We start from the raw sequence: 24,583 nt of genomic DNA on the forward strand, positions 1-24,583 counted from the left end.
CATCGGATTCTCATCCGAAACGGCTACATGTTCTACAACTTGGTTTTCTAGCCAAACACGAGCTGCCTTCTCGGCCTTGACCAATATCGTTCGATATTCCAAACTTATCGTGTGGTTGGAAATGAACTAGAAAGAGTCTTATGTCCTGTAAGAGCTCTTAAGTTCTATTTAAAAACCTTTACGAGGCCCGTCTGAAGCTTTATGGTGTTCAGTTAAGAATCCATCTTTGCCTATGTCAAAGAATGCTTTATCCTATTTTATCAGACTGTTAATACGAGAAGCTCATTCCCATCTGAATGAGGAAGACCAAGCTTTGCTGAAGGTAAGGACACATGAAGTTAGAGCTGTCGCAACTTCCGTGGCCTTTAAACAAAATAGATCTCTGCAAAGTATATTCGACGCAACCTATTGGAAAAGCAAATCAGTGTTCGCGTCTTTTTATCTTAAGAATGTCCAGTCTCTTTACGAGAACTGCTACACTCTGGGACCATTCGTAGCAACGAGTGCAGTAGTGGGTGAGGGCTCAACCACTACAATTCCCTAATTCCATAACCTTTTTTAATCTTTCTCTTGAAATGTTTTATTATTGTTTTTGGGTTGTCCGGAAGGCTAAGAAGCCTTTCGCATCCTACTTGATTTGGTGGGTGGTCAAAGTCATTTCTTGAGAAGCGCCTAGATTAGAGGTTTTGATGAGGTCCTTTAGTATGGGTTGCAACCCCTTCATACTTCAGCTCCTAGGAGTCGCTCAGCATCCTATGAGGATCGCGAGGCTCAGTAAGGAAGACGTACTTAAAAAGGCAGAGTAATTGTTCAAGTCGACTTCCTTACCAGGTACTTATTTATTTTATGTTTGTTATTTTGAATAACTGCTAAAATGAAATACAAAATACTTAGCTCATAATAATGTCAACATGTAATGCTGGTCTCTACCCACCCCCCCGGGTGTGAATCAGCTATATGATCACCGGCTAAGTTTAATATTGAAAAATGTTATTTTCATTAATAAAATAAATTTTTGAATATACTTACCCGGTGATCATATATTAAAGGACCCTCCCTTCCTCCCCAATAGAGACCCAGTGGGCCGAGGAAAAAATTGGTTCTGTGTTGACATGGAATACTTGAGTACCTGCTCGACAGATGGCGCAGTTGATGTACACCCCCACCTGTATAGCGATCGCTGGCGTATTTTGTCCTTAGGTTTTTCTGTTGGGCAGCAGAGCTGACAGCTATATGATCACCGGGTAAGTATATTCAAAAATTTATTTTACTAATGAAAATAACATTTTTCTAAAAATGTAAGAAATTTTTCCTATACAGTACATAAACATCTTCGGAAATTAATAATGACCAAAATATGGTAAAGGGTGGTTTATCTATAATACATTAACTGTACAGTACTATACTTTGTTCTTACTTTAATTCCCATTTATGTTTGCTGCAATTGCTTGTCAGTAAAGACAGGATTTCCCATACATACTGACTGAGGTAAAACATGTCACAACTCAATTACACAAGTTCAATGGTAGTTTCATGTCTTATAGATCATAATTTTCAGCATAATTATGCATTTGCGATGATATACAGATGTCTTTTCAGTTGGGTGCAATGTTCTTTTGCTGTGTGAGTGTGAACTTGTGAACTGAACAAAATCTGAGACCAAACATATCTCTTGTAAGAAACTAATTTATTTTTAATTTTAAAATAACAGTAGAATCTCTAAAACTGGGAAAAATGTGGTTTTCCAGTTTTTCATGTGACATGAATTTGAGATTAATTTCTGTTATTAACGCATGGCTAACCCATTACAATGTCTCTTTGTCTGACAATGATAGGGAAACGCAGTTAGAAACTACTGTACATCTTTAGGGTCACGTTAGTATGAAACGTACGCCTACGACTCGGGGGAAAAAAAAATGTCTCCACTCACTCTGGCTGTAGTCGGGCAGCCTGTGTTAAGAGTAGGCTACTATAAGTATAATTTTTTTCTTTGTTTTAGACTCAAACACCCCAACATAATAATATGTACTCAACCACTAGGATTTCCCCATTTTCATTTGAGATGGGAGTGTTGTAATGTGTTAAAAACAGCACTTGTGAGAAATTGATATAAAGTCCATCACAATCCCTGGTATAAAATAAGTAATTTGAAAGTATTTACAGCACATTCAGCAATCCCAATCTGAATAATTAGCTTTCCGAAATCTCTCTATGGCCTTAGGTATAGAAACAAACTCCCATTTTCTATGAGACAGTTAGGTGTCTACTATCAGGCACCCATATGATAGTGAAATCGCAGAGGTAAATCCTAGCATCAAGTACCCCTACCAGGATGTATGTATAATGACGGCTATACCCTATAACTCCCATATTTTCAACCCTATAGCTAAGAATATAGCAGTTACCGCCCCCATTTGGTAAGTTGGCAAGGACACAAATTGTAGGTTAGGTGGGGAAGTTTAGGTCAGGTGGTGTTCTATGCACACGGGAGGTCCTGTACGTCGTTATAAAAACGCTCTCTCTACCTAACCTAACCTAAGTCACAGCCATATTACTTACCAGGAACAATTCATCCCTTGTGACCCACATTAGGCCTAACCTGACAGAGAAACATTTGTCGTAGTGTACTTACATTATCCATAATTTGGTGATATTTCAATAATTGAATAAACTATCATTTAAATACATTGAACATCTTTAGACCTATAAGATTTTTGGGGTGTACGTATGATAGCGGCCACCTGTATGTTTGATTACGGGTAACTTAAAATACGCCAGTGTAAGAGGGCTCGCAGGGGGACGTTAGCCCCCAAGTTGGGTAAGTATGTAAGGACACGGCTTGTAGGTTAGGTTAGGGGGGAAAGTTTAGATTAGTTGATGTCCATTTTTAATACACATGGGAGGAACTGGCAGCTGATATACAAAGGCTCCAATTTAACTTGACCTATGTTGGTTTGCACACTGTTTTAACTATATAAGCTTCTTATTATTATTGTAAAGTGCCAAGGCAATATACGGAAGCAGCAAACAAACAAACATATTGTCAGAATGTTGGATTAAAATACAGAACAGCTGACATGCTTCAGTAAATTTCAAGTTTAGACCAGGGCAGGATTCGTCATGCCCATATCTTTTAAAACACTTGTCAGAGAAAAATCTGGGGTAAAGTTTTATTGTATTACAGGGAAACTTTTTATGTAGAAAAAGGTAGTTTGTTCCCTAGGTTACATTACCCAGTAATACAGTACAATAATACCGTTAAATTGCTACATCAGATTGCTTGTGGAATACTGTACATTTGCCTCGATAATTACCAAGGATCTATTTTTTAAATAGCTTAAAGGAAATATTTTTTTTTTTTATCCAGCTTAAGTGCTCTGAGAAAGAATAAAAGTCACTCACCTAATAAAGGATTTGTATTCATTCACCAAAGAAGAAAATTGAAAAAAACTTTTGACACTTGTCAAGTTGGAGTAAACCACTGTATCATAGCTGGCAATGTTTCTCTGTAACGGCGCACCAAAAATAATAACCATAATTCTGTACATTATTTCAAAGTTTTGTGCATTATCATCTAATTTAATTCCTCTACCATATCATGGCCTATATTTTCGTTTTTTTTTTTTCTTTTTTTTTTACTTTTTTCGCATTCAGTATCATTGTCTCTTTCTTCTTTCCCTTATATTCATATATCATTAGAGTATTGCCTTTGATTTTCTTCCATGATGACTCTTATTTTCATTGAAAATATCTTGTTTCTTTATGTATATTTTGACCTACCATTCACTAATTTGGTTTTCATAGATATCCGACACCTCTTGATATTGTCTTCTTATGTTATGTAATACTGCGATGTTATAGGTTATAGCTATAAGGATTTTAAATCATCTAAGCTTTTATTGATAGTAATGTTGGTATGTTCTTGTCGTTGTGATAGAATTCTATAATTTCACTGCAATAATGATAGAATTCTTGATTCTGTCCAAATTCCCTTACGGTTTGCTTTGCACTCGTTTTCTCCACGAGCTTTGGCTAAAATACCGGTCTTCATTCTGCATTCCCTATTAAATGTTCACATTTCCACCTAATTGTTCCTCCTCCTCATTAAATGCCTAAACTATTTATAATTTTGTGAGATTACTTCCTATCTTTTTTATAACTTCTTCAAGTGCAGTATGATTTAAACAACACACTTTAGCCTACCCATGAAACTTAGCATTATATGGCCACATCTTCAAAAAAGACAGAATTCCATATTTATTTAAAGTTCTTAAGTCTCCACAGTGGGCTATACCTAGCAATCTTTTTCCACTTAACTTATGCTATTTTTAGAATTCACTCTTAGGCAGTATAGACTAAGGACAGATCATTAAACTGTTGAACTATGCCCCAAAGGCTAAATATATACCCATTTACTTCTCAAAGTCCTAGCATATAATGGCTGCTGATGACTCAGCAGGTAGACTTGGGTCCAACTTAACACTCCCATCTCTAGCTCACATTTGCTTGTGGAATTTGTCAAAGAACTTGTTTGGAAATTGCAGACTGTTTTACTAACACTCCCACAACTGAATGTTTTCTTATCAGAACTCACAACTTGGTATCTTCCCCAGAAAGTAAACAACAATGTTCACTGTGTTGAAGGGTGATTTTTCTGGTCCTATCATACAGTTCCGGTAGGACCTGCTGCTTCCTCCGGTCGCCTTGGATGACCGCGGAGGTAGCAGCAGTAGGGGATTCAGCGTTATGAAGCTTCATTTGTGGTAGATAACGGGGGAGAGTGGGTTGTGGCACCCTAGCAGTACCAGCTGAACACGGTTGAGTCCCTTGTCAGGCTGGGAGGAACATAGAGAGGAAAGCCCCCACCCTTTTTTTTTTTTTTTGATGTTGGCTACCCGCCACAATTGGAGGAAGTGCCCTGGTATATGTTTGGATCATACATGGAAAGCCTGCGCACTACAATATTTGTTTGTCATAAACATTCTGAGACATATAACATAGAGTATTCTGCGTTATCAAATCTACATTGTTGAATCACTTAGAAAATAATTAAGTACAGGTATTCAACATCTTTTTGAAGGCCTAAATATCTTGTCCTTAGGATGCTTAATGGAACCATGTTATTTAGTTTTGGGGCCAAATATCATAAACTACAATAGCAGCACATTTTTGCTCAAATAATGTGAAACTATCTGTAAGGACTCTCGTGTCAACATTTGTTGGATGCATGTGTAGCAATTCTTTTAAGATATTTTAGATGTCCGGTTCCAATGACACAAACAAAGACTGACCTGTTGCCTTAGGGTTCTGCAACTCATTTAAAACTATTATCTATTACATTAGTGATGACATCATGCATGAAAAGTTTTATGAGCACATCAACCATTTACTGACTACAAAGTAATGGAACCCAACCCGGGGGCCCCCCAAAAAAAGAGGTATTGTATGTTTAAGTATTGCAAGTGTCCTGTTTGCAATCCCAGTTCTGCTCTTGAAAACTGTCAACATGGTGACCTTTAAATTAACTTACTGTAAACGTTGCTACAAAACTTCCTTAAATCGTTGAGTAATGTGAATTACCATACGACCACATTGTGAATAGCTACCAGGTGTGCAATGAACAATCAATGAAAATGGACATGAAAACTGCACGATGACGTAACTAAACAGATCCTGCCATTCTTTGGTCCTAATTCCATATAATTAAACCAAAGTCAATGTAATAGCTATACAATAAAACATATAAAGTTGACTGGCCTTTGTACACCTTATCCAAGGAAATTTTCACTAACAAAAATAAAGTTAGACTTGATAGTTATAAGTGATCTTTTTACTTTAATCATAAGGCACCTGATATCAAGGTCCTAAGCCTTTTACTCTTCAGGTTTTTCCTGAAACACTCTCAAATAAGACATGGAAAAGGTATGGAAGTCATCTACTTTAAATATTAGTTAGCAACAACAGCCAACCATGACTGACTGGAATGGATTTATGAATTTGGGATATTAGTCAGGGGTGAGGCCTGCAAGACTATTCAGTGTTCAAATAGAAATGAGGAAAATCATCCAGTTACATTATGAAATAAAGATTAAGGTTAAACAGTAAGATGGAAGAGGAAAGGAAGTTTGGCATTTCTTAGCTCTATGAATGTGTCCAATTCTATGTGATACTTTCTTTCATTTCCTAATTTCATCCTATGGAAATTTTATTTGACGACCTGGAACTTGAACTATTACTCAGTACGGTATCATATTAAAACAGCTATAATGGAATAATTCCTGAAATCCAACCATATGACAGTGTTGCAGCGGCGGAAGGTCACTCAAAATGGTGATGTAACTAGTGAGAAACTGCTGTTCCCCCATGAAGTAAAAGGTAAAAGAGGTTGGACAGCAAACAGTAAGAAATAAACCTGGAATAGAGATAAAGTACTCTAGAAAGTGGGTGCAGTTTAGAGCAAAAAACTTCTCAAAAGACCATTATGTAATGCTTCCAGGTCACTCCATGAGGTTCATCAGTATTTGAACAGCTATATATCCAGAAAGTAAATGAGACAATGTACTGTACTGTGCAATTATCTAAAAGTGAAGAGAGGAAAACCACCAGTTGCACTATAAGGTGGCAGTTAGAGGGAGGGACTGGATAATAAAATCTCTTCAATTTCAGTGGGAAAAGAGGTAGCGAGACTGGACTGGATTTACGAACCTCAGCTACATAGTTTGTAACTGGGACCAGGGAGGCCATTTAGCACTAATAAGAAACTGGGATTCAGGTCAGCACTGGGTCCAGGGAGGTCATTCAGCACCCACGTGTAACAGGGGGAAAAGACCATGCTGTAGTATGAAGGAAAAATTTTATTCTGGACAGAAACTTGGAAGAAAGGATGAGGGAACAAAAGATTGGTATAAAGTTAAAAAAATAAATGTAACTAAGGGACAAAAGAACACTGCAAAGAGCTACAAGTATGCCTTCAGTGTGCTGCTTGAGTGTACTGACCCTATTCGGGTGGACAGAAAGCAAGCGGGAATGGAGGTAAAGTAGAAGGCTAAAAAGCGAATGCAGCTCGGGACACAAAAAACCCTCCAAATATTGCTTAAAAATTGCTGTGCGAGGTGCACCGACACAAGTACTGCACATTACCTCTGGATCAAGAAGCTCGAAGGGGATACAGTTCTGGATCAAAGAGATGCAAAAAAATTCTATTTTGGTAATGACCCGAGAACCCTTATGGAACTATCCCTCCCATGGGGTGACATTACTGCACTTTGTACACAATACTAAAAACCATGACCAGGTGTTGAAAAAAACATGTGTAAAAATTTTATATTTTAAGATTGTTAGTACCTTAGTATGAGCAATAGTGCCTTTTCACAAGTTAGTGAACCGTTTTAACTCCTTGCATAATAGTCAAACCCCATTGTTTTTCCTATTTATTACATGTGGTCTCGATCTCATAATGACTTTCTAAATGAAGACTACAGAATTTAGAAATTGTAATAAATTAAAAGATTAAATAAGGCATTCAGGGGGAGGGGGAGAGTTGCATTACAAACTAAAAGATGTTAAATGAAAAGTAGAGCAAACAAGTGGAAGGCTACAAAGTGGAAACAGCTAAGGAATGCCTGGGTGTAGTAAAGACCCTCGAATATACCCTGGCATGAGGTGTTATGATGACAGTTCTTCCCTATGAAAACATACAGGTTGGGGTATACAGTAGGTACAATAAAAGTAGCTGAAAAAATTTAAACAAATGACTTAACAATATTTAAAAAGATGAAGGAACATCTGACCAATATATGAAACTCCAAGATAAATCCCATAAGGTATACTGAAATTTTCTTATGACCAAAGGTAAAAGATTATTAAGCAGTGTGGAAAAAACAACTTCTAAATCTAGTAACTGATCCAAACCATTTGAACAACACGGACAACATGTACAGTCATATTCAAGGTTTAGCATACTTATTCAAGCTTTAGCAGACATGCCACTAAGCTAAAATTATATATATAACTACTTAATTCCGAGATATTAATGAAGACTTGCTGTAAAGACTAATTAAAGTTTCAAGCAAAGACCTGTAAAAAAATTTGCAGTTTGTCAATGCATTCCTCACTGCACCTCATTATACTGACCGTCTCAGTATGTACAACATTCCACTAACTTTAATGATCTTTAATGATTTGAAATTATAAAATAATTCTTTAGCCATCTCAAACTCGTGAAGTTTCTTCTTCACTTTATTGAAGTTACAATTGACTTCTCTTGATAGGCAGTTAGCTGCTAAGGTAGACTGTGATGAAGTAGAAGACAATTGGTAGATGAAAAACGAATATATTTCCATATTTCCCAACATAAAATCACACTTTATATGTAGCTTGTGTCAACTTTAAATAGTACTGCTGTAGTTTAAAAAACAAGTGGTGAAAGTAAGCATTTTCACAAGAGAATAATACCTACTTAAGGAAATAGGAACATTACTGTGGAGAGAATTTATATTCAACACAAGACTTTCATAGCTCAAAGAACATCTTTGCCATCTATAATACAAATCACTATCAGTTTCATTAACATGAACTCTGACATCTTGAAGCAGCACTGTGCATTAATGAATTCCATTACAGACATCAAATACCACTTTACCGTGTTTCATACTTTTCTCAATGTCCCAAATATTTGTACTATCTCAGTCATACAATAAATCCATGAACAAGAAAATGAGTGGAAAACAAGTAGCAAGTTTCAAAATGATCAAAAAAATATTTCAGGACTTGATATTTTATTCTCAAGAAATGGTACACTTACAAAATATAGATTGCAAAACCACAGACATAACTATCATGGGAAAATATAGGTGAGAAATTTCTCAGTGTTCAAAGTTCAAACACCTCCAAAGCTTCTTAAATGGGTTTGATCTTGAAGTGTAGACCAATCAAGGAGAAGACAAGACACTTAAGATCTTGCACAAGGTAGTAGAAACATCTCAAGCCATCGGGATCTCTGAAAAGTAAAGTATATAAGAATTACATTAGATTATAGTTAAGAAGTTTAGCAATAAACAACTACAGTACTTATCTAGGGAAAACTATCCGAGAAAATGGAAAAATATCTCAATTAAAAAATCTACTGTAAATTGGGATTATTTTCTATAAATACTATTCAATTGCATTCATTTACAGATATTCCCACACCGAAAAAACTCATTCAGTAGTCCTTAGGCATCATATCTAATAAGTGATATTCAATAGATAAAACTAAGAACTTACTTGGAATTATTAACATCTACAAGAGAGCCTATTTTTGATGTGGTGAAAGAAATATGTTCGTCGCCAATCACAATCTCCAGTTCCTGTCTTCCAACACGATCAGGCTGTGGCCAGAGAGCATCGTCTTCTTGCATGATTTCAGAATCATCAATGATTCTCTTCAACTCTTCCATTACACATCGATGGACATAGGCCTGATGAATACAATTAGGGGAGCTTTAACAACATGATTCTTGTATTTCAACATATAATTAAATGAGACTTACCAGGACACCACAAATACTCAAAATTATGTAAAAGCTTCTAAAAAAAAAATTGCACTAAAAACAAAATTGGAAAGATTGAAGGCAACAAGATTCCCTAAGGTAACAATAAGGGAGGTTCCATTTCTATGTAAACCTAAGTTTAATTCTTCTTCCATGACATTATAACTTATGATTAACTGTTACTAGAAGATCCCTTGCTTAAATCATTTCCCATTATCTATTCCTAAGTTAATATTTTCTACTAATTTCAGGTCCATTAACCTTATTCCTTTAAGCTAATAATACACTTCATTATTGATTTCTTCAATACAGTATCAACTTTTATTCCTATCTTCATCTATTAGCTCTCTCTTCTCAAGCGAGCAATCTATTCAAAAGAAACTTCTTGGCCAAGCCAAACCCCATTTGACTTATCCCAAAAGAATATTTTCCCTTTATGAATCATAGTAATATGTTATTTTCATTAGTAAAATAAATTTTTGAATATACTTACCCGATAATCATGTAGCTGTCAACTCCGTTGCCCGACAGAATTCTACGGAAGGGATACGCCAGCGATCGCTATACAAGAGGGGGGTGTACTCACAAGCGCCACCTGTGGCCAGGTACTGCAGTACTTCTTGTTGACACCACCTCAATTTTTCCTCGGTCCACTGGTTCTATGGGGAGGAAGGGTGGGTCAATTAAATCATGATTATCGGGTAAGTATATTCAAAAATTTATTTTACTAATGAAAATAACATTTTTCAATATTAATCTTACCCGATAATCATGTAGCTGATTCACACCCAGGGAGGTGGGTGAAAACCAGTGTACATGTATATCAAGAAGCTAAGTATCCCGTATTTCATATTATCAGTTATTCAAAATAACAATGAAATTATGAGTACCTGGTAAGGAAGTCGACTTGAGCCATTACTCTGCCTTAAATAAGTTCGTCTTCCTTACTGAGCGCATCGTTCCTCTTAGGAGGCTGAACAAATCTAAGGTGCTGAAGTATCAAGGGCTGCAACCCATACTAAAGGACCTCATCACAACCTTTAACCTCGGCGCTTCTCAAGAAAGAATTGACCACCCGCCAAATCAACAAGGATGTGGAAGGCTTCTTAGCCGACCATACAACCCATAAAAAGTATTCAAGAGAAAGGTTAAAAGGTTATGGGATTATGGGAATGTAGTGGCTGAGCCCCCGCCTACTACTGCATTCGTTGCTACGAATGGTCCCAGGGTGTAGCAGTACTCGTAAAGAGACTGGACATCTTTGAGATAGAATGATGCGAACACTGACTTGCTTCTCCAATAGGTTGCATCCATAACACTCTGCAGAGAACGGTTCTGTTTGAAGGCCACTGAAGTAGCCACAGCTCCCACTTCATGTGTCCTTACCTTCAGCAAAGCAAGGTCTTCTTCATTCAGATGAGAATGTGCTTCCCTAATCAGAAGCCTGAATAGTAAGAAACTGAGTTCTTAGACCTAGGAAAAGAAGGTTTCTTGATAGCACACCATAAGGCTTCTGATTGTCCTCGTAAAGGTTAAGACCTTTTTAGATAGTACCTAAGAGCTCTAACTGGGCAAAGTACTCTCTCCAGTTCATTCCCCACCAAGTTGGACAGGCTTGGGATCTCGAACGACTTAGGCCAAGGACGTGAAGGAAGCTCGTTTAGCAAAAACCGAGCTGCAAGGAACATGTAGCCGTTTCAGATGTGAAAACAATGATCCTGCTGAAGGCGTGGATCTCACTTACTCTTTTAGCTGTTGTCAAGCACACGAGGAAAAGAGTTTTTAATGTGAGGTCCTAAAAAGAGGCTGATTGGAGAGGTTCAAATCTTGATGACATAAGGAACCTTAGGACCACGTCTAGATTCCAGCCTGGAGTGGACAACCGACGTTCCTTTGAGGTCTCAAAAGACCTAGGGAGGTCCTGTAGATCTTTGTTGGTGGAAAGATCCAAGCCTCTGTGGCGGAAAACCGCTGCCAACATACTTCTGTAACCCTTGATCGTAGGAGCTGAAAGGGATCTTACTTTCCTTAGATGTAACAGGAAGTCAGCAATCTGGGTTACAGTGGTACTGGTTGAGGAAACTGCATTGGTCTTATACCAGCTACGGAAGACTTCCCCTCGAGACTGATAGATCCTGAGAGTGGATGTTCGCCTTGCTCTGGCAATCGCTCTGGCTGCCTCCTTCGAAAAGCCCCTAGCTCTTGAGAGTCTTTCGAAAGTCTGAAGGCAGTCAGACGAAGAGCGTGGAGGTTTGGGTGTACCTTCTTTACGTGAGGTTGACGTAGAAGGTTCACTCCTAGAGGAAGAGTCCTGGGAATGTCGACCAGCCATTGCAGTACCTCTATGAACCATTCTCTCGCGGGCCAGAGCGGAGCCAACCAACGTCAGCCGTGTCCCTTTGCGAGAGGAGAACTTCTGAAGTACCCTGTTGACAATCTTGAACGGCGGGAATGCATACAGGTCGAGATGGGACCAATCCAGCAGAAAAGCATCCACGTGAACTGCTGCTGGGTCTGGAATCGGAGAACAATACAACAGGAGTCTCTAGGTTATCGAGGTAGCGAACAGATCTATGGTTGGCTGACCCCACAGGGCCCAAAGTCTGCTGCAAACATTCTTGTGAAGGGTCCACTCTGTGGGGATGACCTGACCCTTCCGGCTGAGGCGATCTGCCATGACATTCATACCGCCCTGAATGAACCTCGTTACCAGCGTGAGCTTTCGATCTTTTGACCAGATGAGGAGGTCCCTTGCGATCTAGAACAACTTCCACGAAAGAGTCCCTCCCTGCTTGAAGATGTAAGCCAGGGCTGTGGTGTTGTCAGAGTCCACCTCCACCACCTTGTTAAGCTGGAGGGACTTGAAGTTTATCAAGGCCAGAAGAACCGCCAACAACTCCTTGCAATTGATGTGAAGTGTCCTTTGCTCCTGATTCCATGTTCCCGAGCATTCCTGTCCGTCCAAAGTCGCACCCCAGCCCGTGTCTGATGCGTCCGAGAGGAGACGGCGGTCGGGTTTCTGACCTCCTCTCTTCGGAAACAGGAACTGAGACCGTCTCTAGCGTCATGTCCTTTATCCAGTGAGCAGCTAGATGATACTGAAGGGGGGGGGGAGGTGGAGTCTCCCTAACACGATGAACAGGGCCAGCGATGAAAGTGTCCCTGTTAGACTCATCCACCACCTGACTGAGCATCGGTTCCTTCTCAGCATGCTCTGGATGCATTCTAGGGCTTGGAAGATCCTTGGGGCCGACGGAAAAGCCCGAAAAGCTCGACTCTGAAGATCCATACCCAGGTAGACAATGGTCTGGGATGGGACGAGCTGAGACTCCTCAAAATTGACCAGGAGGCCCAGTTCCTTGGTCAGATCCATAGTCCATCTGAGAATCTCCAGACAGCGACGACTTGTGGGAGCTCTTAAAAGCCAGTCGTCTGACGGAGCCGGACACAAGATCATGGTACTGCTGCACAGTCTGTGAACTGTCAACCATGGGGAAGCGAGGAAGTACAGTGACAACCCGAAGCTGTCTAGACTGTCTGGGTCGTACAGACAACTCCTTATCGGGTTGCTGAGGTTGCCGCACTGCGTCACAACAAGTCACTTCTGCTGGTTGTTGAACGTCTTCCCAGTGACACACTGACTCCGTAAACAAAAAATCCTCTAACAAGGACTAAGCTTGGACTGCATGTCTTGCAACACAGCTCAAGGTCTATGGGAGCAGGTGTGGTAACAGACGGGGTTAGCGACTGAAAGTGGAACCATTACCTTCCCTGGAAGCATGTTATGCTTAAATAAAAGTCCATAGGAGGCTACGCAGCTAAAGGCTCCTCTCCAAATGACAGAGTCCTCAAGGGAATATCAGAAGGAGGGAGAAAAGCACTTTCCCATGTACAGGGACCATATCCGAGAAAAGCTAAGTTCTCTCAGTGAGGGTTTCACTGATGCAAAAGCAGCAGACTAGAAGGCAACGTTATGAAACTGCTTGACAGTCTAGTGAGTTGGCAACAACCAAAGATGTGTGACTGAGAAGCATGCGGTAAGGTATGCAGAGCATGCTGTAAGGTAAGCAGAGCATGTTGCATGGCGTGTAACATTTCTCAGAAATTCCATGACCAGTGCTAGATTGAGTAATATCGCATTACTGTCCATTGAAAGTGCACGTGTCGAGGGAATTGATTTAGACTGTTTTGTTGATGAATTTGATAGCCGGCATGATAATCGTAGAATTAAGCTGCACTAAATATACGTACTATAATCTACTTCACCTCAGGAAAGGGAAACTCGCCCTGTTGGCAACACTGCATTACTTCATGCATGCTTGCATGGGGTTTTAATATCAACATAATATTTACATTACATTCATAACTCATGATTCATTTTGTTTTGAAGATATTTTTGCCATATTTTGCGATTTTGTTAAAAATATATTGCAAGGAATACATATATATTTTTTTTATTTAAGTAATACGAATAACCTCCATTATCATAATGTTTGTGTAGGCATACATGTATATGATTACAAATGCAAGTTATGAAAGTAATGAGGTGTTATTATTGTCATTTGTTATTTCAAAGTTGAATGGGAAGAGGCTCAAGTTGAGGAGAAAGTGGCAGATGCATGCGTTGAGGTGGCTGACTCATAGCATGAGGTTCCTGCCTCAAGAGTTGCGCTTGCCTCAAGGGTTGAGGTGGCTGCGCAGAGAGAGGCTCTTGACTCACGAGTTGAGGTTCTTGAGGTGTGAGCTGCGAGAGTTGAGGTAGCGGCTGCGCAGAACGCAGTTCCTGTCTCACGAGTTGAGGTTCCTGAGGAGCTAGCCTCAAGAGTTGAGGCTCTCGCCTTGAGGAAAGTTGAGGTAGCAGCTGCGAGAGCTGAGGTGGCTGCCTCAAGGATGGTAGAGGTTGTCGTACCTCAAAAGGTTGTTGCCTCGAAGATGGTCTAACTGCAAGAAAATCTTGCCTCAAGGCATAAGACTCCTGCTCCCATTGTTGAGGTTGCCTTAAGGAAGGTTGAGGTTGCTGCACAACGCTGGTAACTGGCAACTCCGAACGCGGTAGGGTAGCTTGAGGAACCTCAACTTCGTACGCCTGGCAGACTGGACTGCGGTGAGGCGGAGCGCTCGCAGGAGGAGGTGTAACCTTCTCAGCCTGAAACTCACGCATTAAGACCGCAAGCTGCGACTGCATGGACTGCAGCAAAGTCATCTTGGGATCAACAGACGATAAGGTCTGTTGAGGCAAAGCCTTAACAGAAGATGAGGTCTGTTGAGGCATCGCCTTACCTCTCTTAGGAGGTGTGCAGTCACCTGATGACTGCGGAGAGTCAGAGCTAACCCAATGACTGCATCCGGGTTGTTGAACTCTAGAGGTCTGGACTTTACGTTTAAGAGGTCTTGAGACCTGAGTCCAGCGTTTTCTCCCCGAAATTTCTTCTGCAGACGAGCAAAATAAGGGCTCAATCGTCTGCGGGTGGGAGTGACGGTCTCTGTAAGACACGCCCGCAACCACCGAGGATACTTCTGTGCACCGATCAAGGCCTGCCGAACCCTTTTGCCCTTCGACATTGCTTCTCCCCTGGGCTTGGGAGCTTGCAAGAGGTCCCGGACTGGGAGGACGACTGGCACGCACAGAAGTACCCTCACGCACAACACTGACACACTTTGCGCTAATCACTTATCACTTTTGATTTTCTGTTTGCACTTATTTCACTGAACTCGAAACTTTAAGTGGTTTGTACCTGAAACACGCAATTCTATCCTTCCTTAAAAGTTAGTAATTGCGAAAACAGAATTACAATGTAACAGAAAAATCTAATGAAAGATAAATAATTCAGTGGCTGGAAAGAGACTAAACACTAGATCAAATAAACTACGTTTAAAATCTCTCACCGCATAAAGCTTGAGAACAAGAATAAAACTCTAGAAACGTTTACCTTCTTCCCCTAAAGAGACTAGGGAGAAGAGCAAAAACGATAACAACGTTACTCGCTTGAACGAAACGTTTATCCAGCTCTCTCTCCCTCCGTCTCTATCTCTCTCTCTCTCTCTCTCTTGACTTAGAACCTGAGAGAAGAGCCCAATCATATATATCGTTAAAACATATTATTGTTAAAGGAAAAAAAGTGAAATATTTCCCAAATAAAAAGTTCCTTTATTAGAATTAAAACCATTAAGCAAAGAAAAAATGAACAAAACGCTAGAAACGGTTACTCTTACTGCAACGTGACACCGTGAAAATTCTCTCTCTATCGTAACGATAGAGCGCAAGTTGAACGTTCTGAACGTCAACAACTGCAGAGACAAAACAAAACGTTAGTTCAACTTTGAAAAAGTACGAGACTATCAAAGAAATTCTTTCAAAAACATTAAAATAGCATAATATGTTAACAGGTAAAACCGAAATGACGGGCTCAATGTTAATTAACTTCGGTACCAAGAAAAGACCGCCTACTATTAGGAAAGGTCGAATATAAACAAATATAAAAATTAATTTTAATAAGTTTATAAAAAAAGGAAGTTAATCGAAGAGGCCTATAAAAGGCGGAGAGATATAAAATAAATCTATAACTTTTGTTAAGCAAAATTAATAAAGAGAGTCTATACTCTCTTAGACACCAACACTTCCGTCTAAGGGAAGGGTCGGCCATTTAAAAGTGAAAGAGAGTTCATACTCTCTTCGTCACCATAATTAATCAAATTAATTCCAAAAGCTAGCTAAGCTAATGATAAAACTTCCTGAATAGCGAAAGCTAAACTCTAGAGCAAATACATCACCAAATCGTGAGCAAAAAACTCCAGAATCAACAGCGTATCCATGTAGGTCTAGCCGGAGGCACGACAGAGGAAAAATTGAGGTGGTGTCAACAAGAAGTACTGCAGTACCTGGCCACAGGTGGCGCTTGTGAGTACACCCCCCTCTTGTATAGCGATCGCTGGCGTATCCCTTCCGTAGAATTCTGTCGGGCAACGGAGTTGACAGCTACATGATTATCGGGTAAGATTAATATTGAAAAATTAATGTTTCCTGAATAGAAAAGCAAATTTCTTTTCTTGCATCATCATAATCTCCTCCTATGCCTTTTCACGCAAAGGGCCTCGGTTAGATTTTGCCAGTTGTCACTACTATATCTTGAGCTTTAAAATCAATACTTCTCCATTCTTCATAGTCATCAGCCATGTAGACCTGGGTATTCCAAATCTTCTAGTGCCTTGTGGAGCCCAGTTTAAAGTTTGGTGAGCGAATCCCTCTTGGGGAGTGCGCAGAATATACCCAAACCAACTCCATCTACCCCTTACCATATCATCCACATATGGCACTCATGTAATCTTTCATATACAGTAGTTTCATTTCTAATCCTGTCTTGCCATTTAACTCCCAATATTCTCTGAACGACTTTGCTCTCAAATATGACAAATTTGTAGATAATTTGTTTTTCCTTAACTTATACAAACCTGTAGTTATTCGTTCGGATATTTTTTCAGCAAAGCTAGAAGGTAGCCATTAGACTTAAAGTGCGAGGTGGCAACCCTGCCTAACTCCTTCAGCAGGTAGGCCTGGGGTACAGTATACTCTCACAGCTGTAAGCTACATCATTTTTTATTGCAGGCAGGACTCCTGGGGGACAGGTGATGGTGGGCAAATGTATTTAAATAACTACAAGTTTGTATTAGTTAGGAAGAATACAAATTAGCTTCGAATTTGTCATTTATTCCCATACTAACAAACCTTCCGTTATTTATTTGGATGACTCATTCTTAGGTGGGTGGAAGTCCTAATTCTGGAATGCACATTGAACTGGTTTTACATAGTACAGTATATGACTGTGGTCTAGGATAAACTTCAACACCTTTCTAAAATATACAAAGTGAGTATAATAGCAACCTGAGCAATTCAGCATAGTAAGAGTTTGTCGTCTTTTATAAACACATTCTGAGTTTATATAGGAATAGCAAGAAGTTTCCCATTGCTTTCCTCGCAGAAAACAATGGGGATGTGGACAGTGTATAGATTTATGACCTATACTAGGCTAGTACTTGTAACACAGAAAAGTTGCCTTTAAACGCCAAGGACGTCATGAGCTCTAGGTCGTTGACCGACGGAGGAACAGGAGCAAAGGCTTTTTCGATCACCTGGCGCATCCAGGGCAAGGCAAGTGTTCTTAGTGATCTTTCTCTTTACCCTACCAGAGCTAACAAGCAGAGGTGTTAGTCAGGGCTGTGTTGCTGCAGTGCATTTAAGAAGTACTGTATCTCAAACTCCTCACTGAGCATAGTAACAACTGATCTAGGTCACTGATTGCAGAACAGAGACTCACAATCTGAAAGGGCCCGAATCTAGGGTCCAGTACCCATGGATTTTGAGTCTTAGCAATAAACTCAGGGATGAAGCCGAGTGTCATTTCCCCCTCATCCCCTTGAATGGACGATGTCATACAGGAACCCATGAAGTTCACCGACTCTCTTTGCCAAGGCTAAAGTGAGGTTTCAGTCAGTTGCATGGCGTAATGGTTCGTAGGGAGGTCCTTTTCAGGATCTCAAAATGCAAACCATGTTCCAAGGAGGAGCCCTAATATCTGACTGAGGGGAAGTGATCTCAAAACTCCTTATGAGTAGACTGTATGAGTAAAGAGAGCTCCAACGAAGAGGAAATGTCAACTCCTTTCAACCTAAAGGCGAGGCTTAAGGCTGAGCAATAGCCTCTCATTGCCGAGACTGAAAGAAGCTTTTCCTCCTGAAGGTATACAAGGAACTCCACTACTACTGGTATAGAGGCATTGATGGATTGATTTAAGGTTTTAAGGCATCCTGACATAGAGGCATTGAGAGGAGAGATAATCCTACTACGACACTAACCACAGAAGACTCTCCATTTTGCCTGGTAGACTGAGGCCAAGGATTTACGCAAGTAACTGGACATTCTCTCTGCAACTTGACGTGAAAAGCCCTTCTGAGAGAGGAGACGCTGGATGGTCATCGGGCGTGAAGTCAAAGCGATTGCCTGGTTCTGTGGAACATGTTCGTGTGTGGTTGTTTGAGTAGCTCTGATCGTGGAGGAAGCTTTCTCGGTAGATCTACTAGAAGTTGGAGGAGGTACGGAAACCACTGTGGATAATGCCATAGCAGAGCTACAAGGGTCATCACTAGATCTTTGGATACTCTGGTCTTGTTAAGCAGTCTTTTCATCAGACAGAATGGGGGAAAGCCGTACATGTCGATGTTGTCCCACTGTTGTAAAATGCATCATGCCATAGAGCCTGAGGGTCTAGGACCGGAGAACAGTAAACAGGAAGCTCGTCCCCGCGCACCACTGGTGGAAGGAGCGCTGTTCTCTGGAAGATCCTCACCTGCAGTTGAAGGGTTCCTACGGGAAGAAACAGAAGGCTGGAGGTTACAGGATGATGAAGTCCCAGTATGGCAAGTAAGATAGTCGTCAGCAGAAGGCTGTTGGAGGGGCAAATGCGAGCGATCGCCTTATCCGTGTGTGGAAGGTCCGAAGAGGGTGACAGACGGACTTCGCAAAAGTATGAGATGTTGAAGGGTCTGGCGAAGGGTCCTTCCTAGCACTGCGCTGAAAAAGACGAACAAGTTCTTCCTTCGTAGGGGGCGCAGAAACCCCTAAGGTAGGCCATACCTGCAAAACATCTGCAAAATAAAATGACTCTCGGGCAGCTGGAGGTGAAGTTGCTCCTCTAGGGGAAGCAACTAACACCCCAGTACACCAGGGTTGCCAAGGAGTTGAACGGTTTGCGCTCCTGCTCGATCGTCCCTCGAAAAAGCGCGAACGAGGAGCTTTAGAAAGAGATTTGGGGGTGCGAGAAGAAGAACGCTCTTTCCTCGCCCCTGAGGGAAAGATCGCGCTTAGCCTTCTTTCTGCACCATCCAAATTTTTCCCATTGGGAGGCAGGCCACTCCTTACACACTTCACAGGGCGAACCCTGCTCACAACGATGCCCTCTAAAACATGGACACACAAAGTGAGGGTCGGTATCCAGCGATGACATGAATGTACCGCACGCAGCACCCTCGTTCCCAGGACAGAAGAAAGCAAGCACGCCTGAAAAAAAGATTAAAAATGTCCAACGACAGCCTTGGGAGGAGAGAGAGGAGACGTCCACTCTCCACTGAGCCAAAAGAAAAAGTGGCGTAGCTCACAGCTGTGAGAGTATACTGTATATAGAAGTGGCTGGATAAACCCCAGCCATCCTCAGCCTATCCAATCACCTTGCACTTTAAGTATAATGGCTACCTTCCAGCTTCACTGAGAGAATATCCAAATAAATAACGGAAGGTTTGTTATTATGGGAACAAAGGGCTGCCTCAGTAAACGAGGATATGGCAGGCTCATTCTGCAGATGTATTCTTAAATGAGAGTGAAGTGAAACTTTAAGCACTTTAACCGGAGAGTTCTCCAAAAAGGAAGGAGTGATGTTGAACATCTGAAATAAATTGTTCACCACTGAGCACACTCGTATAATCAGGAACTAATATTATGGTGACTGAATCCCAAGCAGCATGTGATGCGGCCTATGCCTAGGGAACAGTCTCAGGTAGCAACTCATAATCGCTATACCCCAACAGCAACAAAACATTAACAAAACTATTACTAATCTGAAAAGTGTATAAAACCATGGCCGTGTTCCTTGGTTACTGAAATTACAGTGGGCTGCAGTAAATGAGGTTAAGGGTAGGAGATATCGTGTATCACAGGAGAAGGTATACGATTCTTGTTCTCCAGGGAAGAAGATGGGGAAGGGGATCTATCCCTTTTGCAACATGCATAAAAGTTCTTCCTGCAATACTCACAAGGAGATTCGGACGAACGCCGCTTACCATAGCAGTTCAAGGGAAAAGGGATGAGGATCAAATTCGACCCGGCTCATGTAAGGTTCCACAATGGCGGCCTTCAAAGCCTGGCCAAGTATGCATGATACTTGAAGATACTCATAATTTACAAAACACTATAAAAGAGTAAAGGCACTGAAAGGGTAATCAAAGAGTAGATTTGATAATCATAGCAATGGAGGGGATTTTTCTCTAACGACGACCAAGAATACAGAGTGACTCGGCCTAGCGGTAGCTTGTGAGTGCTGCCCAGCCGTGAGAATGCCAAGTAACCTATTACATAGTTACTAGTTAGGCCTCTTTTCCTTTTCCTGATTGTAGTAAATTGACTTAGGTCTTAAGAGTAAACACATATAAAGGACTTAGGCGTTTGTATCCTCGTAGGAACAAACTGTCCTCAAAGAATATCTTACCTCTTTCCGGATCATGACGTCATTCTTGTAATTTGAGTTATTAGCATATCGAAGTTTACCTGTGGATAAGAGATTGAAAACCATTACAAAAATTTTACTTGTGAAAGATAGCGCATCCAACAAAATGAACTTAAACTAAAGCACAAATCATATCCAAAACTTTTAGTTTCTGCATAAAAAATATGAAATATCTTTCCACCCTTTATATATTGATAAAAAATTAACAAAATATACAAACATTTTTATATCCCAATAAGAAATTTTTTTCTACTTAATGGCATGATAAAACCTAAGTTTCAATTATCAACATGATGTAGTTATAAAAAATACTAAAATTAATATATTTTTATTGATCCCACCTATATGCCACATAATATCACATAACCACAGCACACAAGGATTACATTCTTCCATGTAGCCTACTAATTTAGCAATGTTAAACTTGTGAACATTCAAGATAATACATTTCTTCATGCATATTGGTATAAATATTGCAACCCACAAACAAGCTAATAGGATAGGATGAATGTGTAAATAATCAAAATTTGTAAACATAGTCTCTAATTCTATTAAAAAAAAAAAAAAACATTTGCTTTATAATCATATATATATTTACTTTAAAACAAACAAGCTCATTTTAAATAAATATCTACATGATTGATATTAGGATTGATGAAGTTGAGACTTTTCTGGCTAGCCAATTTCAAAATGCACAATGAATACTAATCACAACATTCGATGGTACAGAGTTGAAATTTAATCCTATACAATTGCTTCTTACTCAAACTGTAAATTGATTTATAAAATCCATTCCATTTTGTGATACTGTATTGAAATTTTTTATTCTTGTTTATTCCTTAATCTAAATATAACTAATGAGGAACAAGACCAACTAGGCTAAGCATGATCTGGTGCCCTAGGTGACGTTAGGTTAGGTTAACATTATTCCAGTATTTTGCTAATTTCTGTTTTGTCCAATTACAAGAATCCTTTGTATACAGTACTGTATTGAGGTATCGTCTTTTGCCACTGTTAAATAACTAAGGGTCGTAAAAGTTTAGGCTGATGAAATATTTGTAAAGGAAACAGAAATATATGTTAAATTCGACAAAATCATATAAAAAAAATATCTCAACAATTTTAAAAATTCAGGTATTACTGCAAACATTAATAGGGGTGTATGTACAATAGCGGCAACCTGTATGTATGATGACAGCTAACTAAGAATACGATAGTGTAAGGGAGGTCTAGCCACCTGGTTAGGTAAGTAAGGACACGGCTCTTAAGTTAAGTTAGGGATGGAAGTTTAGGTTAGTTGGTGTCCATCTTTTGTGCACGCGGGAGGAACTGACCGCTGATATACAAAGGCTCCCTTTAATCTTGCCGCACCTGCTGGTAAACAACATTACAAGACAAAAGAATGCCAATTATTTAAGGTCGACTCATTGGTCATCAACCATTCAAAAGCTGCAAGTTGGTGGAAAGTTGATAATGTCTGTAAATCCAATTACCTTTATTTGGACACTACTACATTCTTATGTCTAGTATATAAATATAGGTGTAAGAATCGTTCTCAAAGTTTAGTAATTCAGTAGTGCACAAAATGGGAAAAAAATCATCTTATTTGGATATGTTGTATGAACGATACGTTACTACTACACATCCATTCTCTCAAATTTATTGTATAAATAACACTCTTCCGTCATTTTAAGATTAGACAATAGGTACTGAGATGACCACAGACAACCCCCGGTGAGTAAGTAAGGTAGGCGAGTAGTCTTAAAACATAGCAGTTCATAGAGGCTACAATATCTCAGCCTAGTCTGGCCTGTGAGGAACTGGCCGCTGATATACAAAGGCTCCCTAATTTAAATTCACCTATTAAGTGGGCTACTTATCTCTTTCTTAACCAAAATAAGCACTAGATCTATCCCTATAGCATAGAGCAAAACAGGGAAGCCTGTGTTTGGACTACTATATATGCTAGTGACAAGGCTACGAAGCCTACCGGGACATGACTAGTGAACCGTGGTGTAGGATAAACGTAAACCAACTCTATTTGAAAGACTTCGTTAATGAAGAAATGCGGCGGTAAATTAAAGGTTTATAAAAGGAATAATAAAATAACACCATTACTATTTCTTCACGAATAGCCTGTACATAAAATAATTAGAACACTGCCTCAGGCTTTACTATAGTGCTCCCAAACGAAAGTGGCAGTCGAATGACAGTTCTTCTTAATATTTCGTATAGATTTCAAATAATTTCATACTTTCACGACCTCTCGGTGAGGATACAAGAAAACAATTTGCCCAGCTTGACATTTGTGTATTAGGCTAACTGATTTAGCGAGTCGGACTAATCCTGTTCTCTGAGAATGGGTGACCTCTAAATCTTAATCTTTTGATTCTTTCTGGGTTTTTTCTACCTACAGAGTTTTTCAGTACACTGGAGTTTTTTGTAATCCTTTTAAACACATACACACAAACACGCACACATACAAATATATATATATATATATATATATATATATATATATATATATATATATATATATATATATATATATATATGTGTGTGTGTGTGTGTGTGTGTGTGTGTGTATATATCACAAGCACATGCCACACACACACACACACACACACACACACATATATATATATATATATATATATATATATATATATATATATATATATATATATATATATATATATATATATATATAATGCCGTATATCATATTCACTCAGATAAAGATGTGAAATTAATAAAGGCATGTGCGCCTTGTTTTTAGATGCATTAGAGACTTTTAATCTATTCCAATTTCTTTTCCATTGGCCCCCTGGGAGAAATAGCCGAAAAGGGAACTATATCCGGGATAATGACCGACTGAACTGCCCCACCTTTAAGACCTTAATCCATCCTCTGCTTTAGGGCTTCTCCAGATAAAATGACCGAAATATTCAAGATTCGATGCGAAAAAATAAGCTCTCAGCTGCCACTTTCGTTTGGGAGCACTATAGTAGCCTGACTTTCTAAAACTAGATCGCTGGCCAACTAGATGGGAAAAAAATTACGAGCCGATTTTCACGGGAAAAAATTTGTTATACTCACCATCTGGTCTAAATTCAAATTCCAAAAACTCGTGGCCGAACTTTCCTTTGTGTCCGACGTAGTATCGAATATAAAAATCCCCACTGGACATAGCGATTCAACGAAGATGTGACAAAATCTGGAGAAAACTTATAACGGGTGTGGAATTGTTTACCGGGGCGAAGTGACTGATTCACAGGGTTGCCAGTTTGGCCTTTTTTCCGGCCAAAAAAAAACTCAAATTTGACCTTTTGTATTAAAATAGGTTGGCCTTTAGTAATATGAAAAAAGCCGAGCCTTAAATACTATATTTTTGACCTTTTTCTATTAATGGGTTGACCTTTTAAAGCCTCTGTTGATTAGAAATTGACCTTTTCTCATTTAGAAAACCTGGCAACCCTGTGACTGAAGCCGAATTCTTCTCGCCGTATTGGGTGCAGCCGCCGCAGCTGTCAATTCGTACCTAATTGCAAATTTGCAATATTTCCATTGTTATCAACAAAATTATGGTAAATTTTACGATTTTATAGCATTTTTACTTTTTACTATTATAATTTTTACAATAAAAGGATTTTCTTTGCTTAAATTTACTTGAGTTTCTCCTACTAATTATCAAAAGCTAATTCCACAACTAATGTAGTCTGCTACTACTACTCCTTCTACTACTATTCAATAATAGCTTTTCCTAAAAAATATGCTTACACGT

General features: G+C 39.5%; 2 protein-coding genes across 2 annotated transcripts in view; both read right to left on the reverse strand.

The window, feature by feature from the left end:
* The window catches only part of LOC137647277 (UPF0449 protein C19orf25 homolog), a 37,949-nt gene extending 34,406 nt beyond the window's left edge, over positions 1-3,543 (reverse strand). The window contains exon 1 of the mRNA XM_068380674.1: positions 3,403-3,543. The gene's annotated coding sequence lies outside the window, so the exon portion shown is untranslated. The remainder of the gene's footprint in view (positions 1-3,402) is intronic.
* Positions 3,544-8,446: 4,903 nt separating this feature from the next.
* On the reverse strand, positions 8,447-24,073 carry LOC137646933 (protein mago nashi homolog). Its single transcript, XM_068380005.1, has 4 exons — positions 23,899-24,073; positions 20,783-20,841; positions 9,265-9,458; positions 8,447-8,998 (listed from the first exon to the last, which is right to left on the reverse strand). Exons 1-4 carry the CDS (start codon positions 23,987-23,989, stop codon positions 8,899-8,901), a joined length of 444 nt encoding a protein of 147 aa, XP_068236106.1. The 5' UTR covers positions 23,990-24,073; the 3' UTR covers positions 8,447-8,898.
* Between the last annotated feature and the right edge of the window lie 510 nt (positions 24,074-24,583).

The sequence above is a fragment of the Palaemon carinicauda genome, chromosome 9, assembly GCF_036898095.1.
Source record: "Palaemon carinicauda isolate YSFRI2023 chromosome 9, ASM3689809v2, whole genome shotgun sequence".
Classification (NCBI taxonomy): domain Eukaryota; kingdom Metazoa; phylum Arthropoda; class Malacostraca; order Decapoda; family Palaemonidae; genus Palaemon; species Palaemon carinicauda.

Bases quoted from the DNA above. Each gene is read 5' to 3' on its own strand.
- LOC137646933 (XM_068380005.1), bottom strand. From the start codon at position 23,989: ATGTCCAGTGGGGATTTTTATATTCGATACTACGTCGGACACAAAGGA. The intron at 9,459-20,782 runs GTAAGATATTCT...TGTATTCATCAG, and splicing joins ACGTCATGATCCGGAAAGAG to GCCTATGTCCATCGATGTGT. The intron at 8,999-9,264 runs GTAAGTTCTTAG...TTTACTTTTCAG, and splicing joins GTAGATGTTAATAATTCCAA to AGATCCCGATGGCTTGAGAT.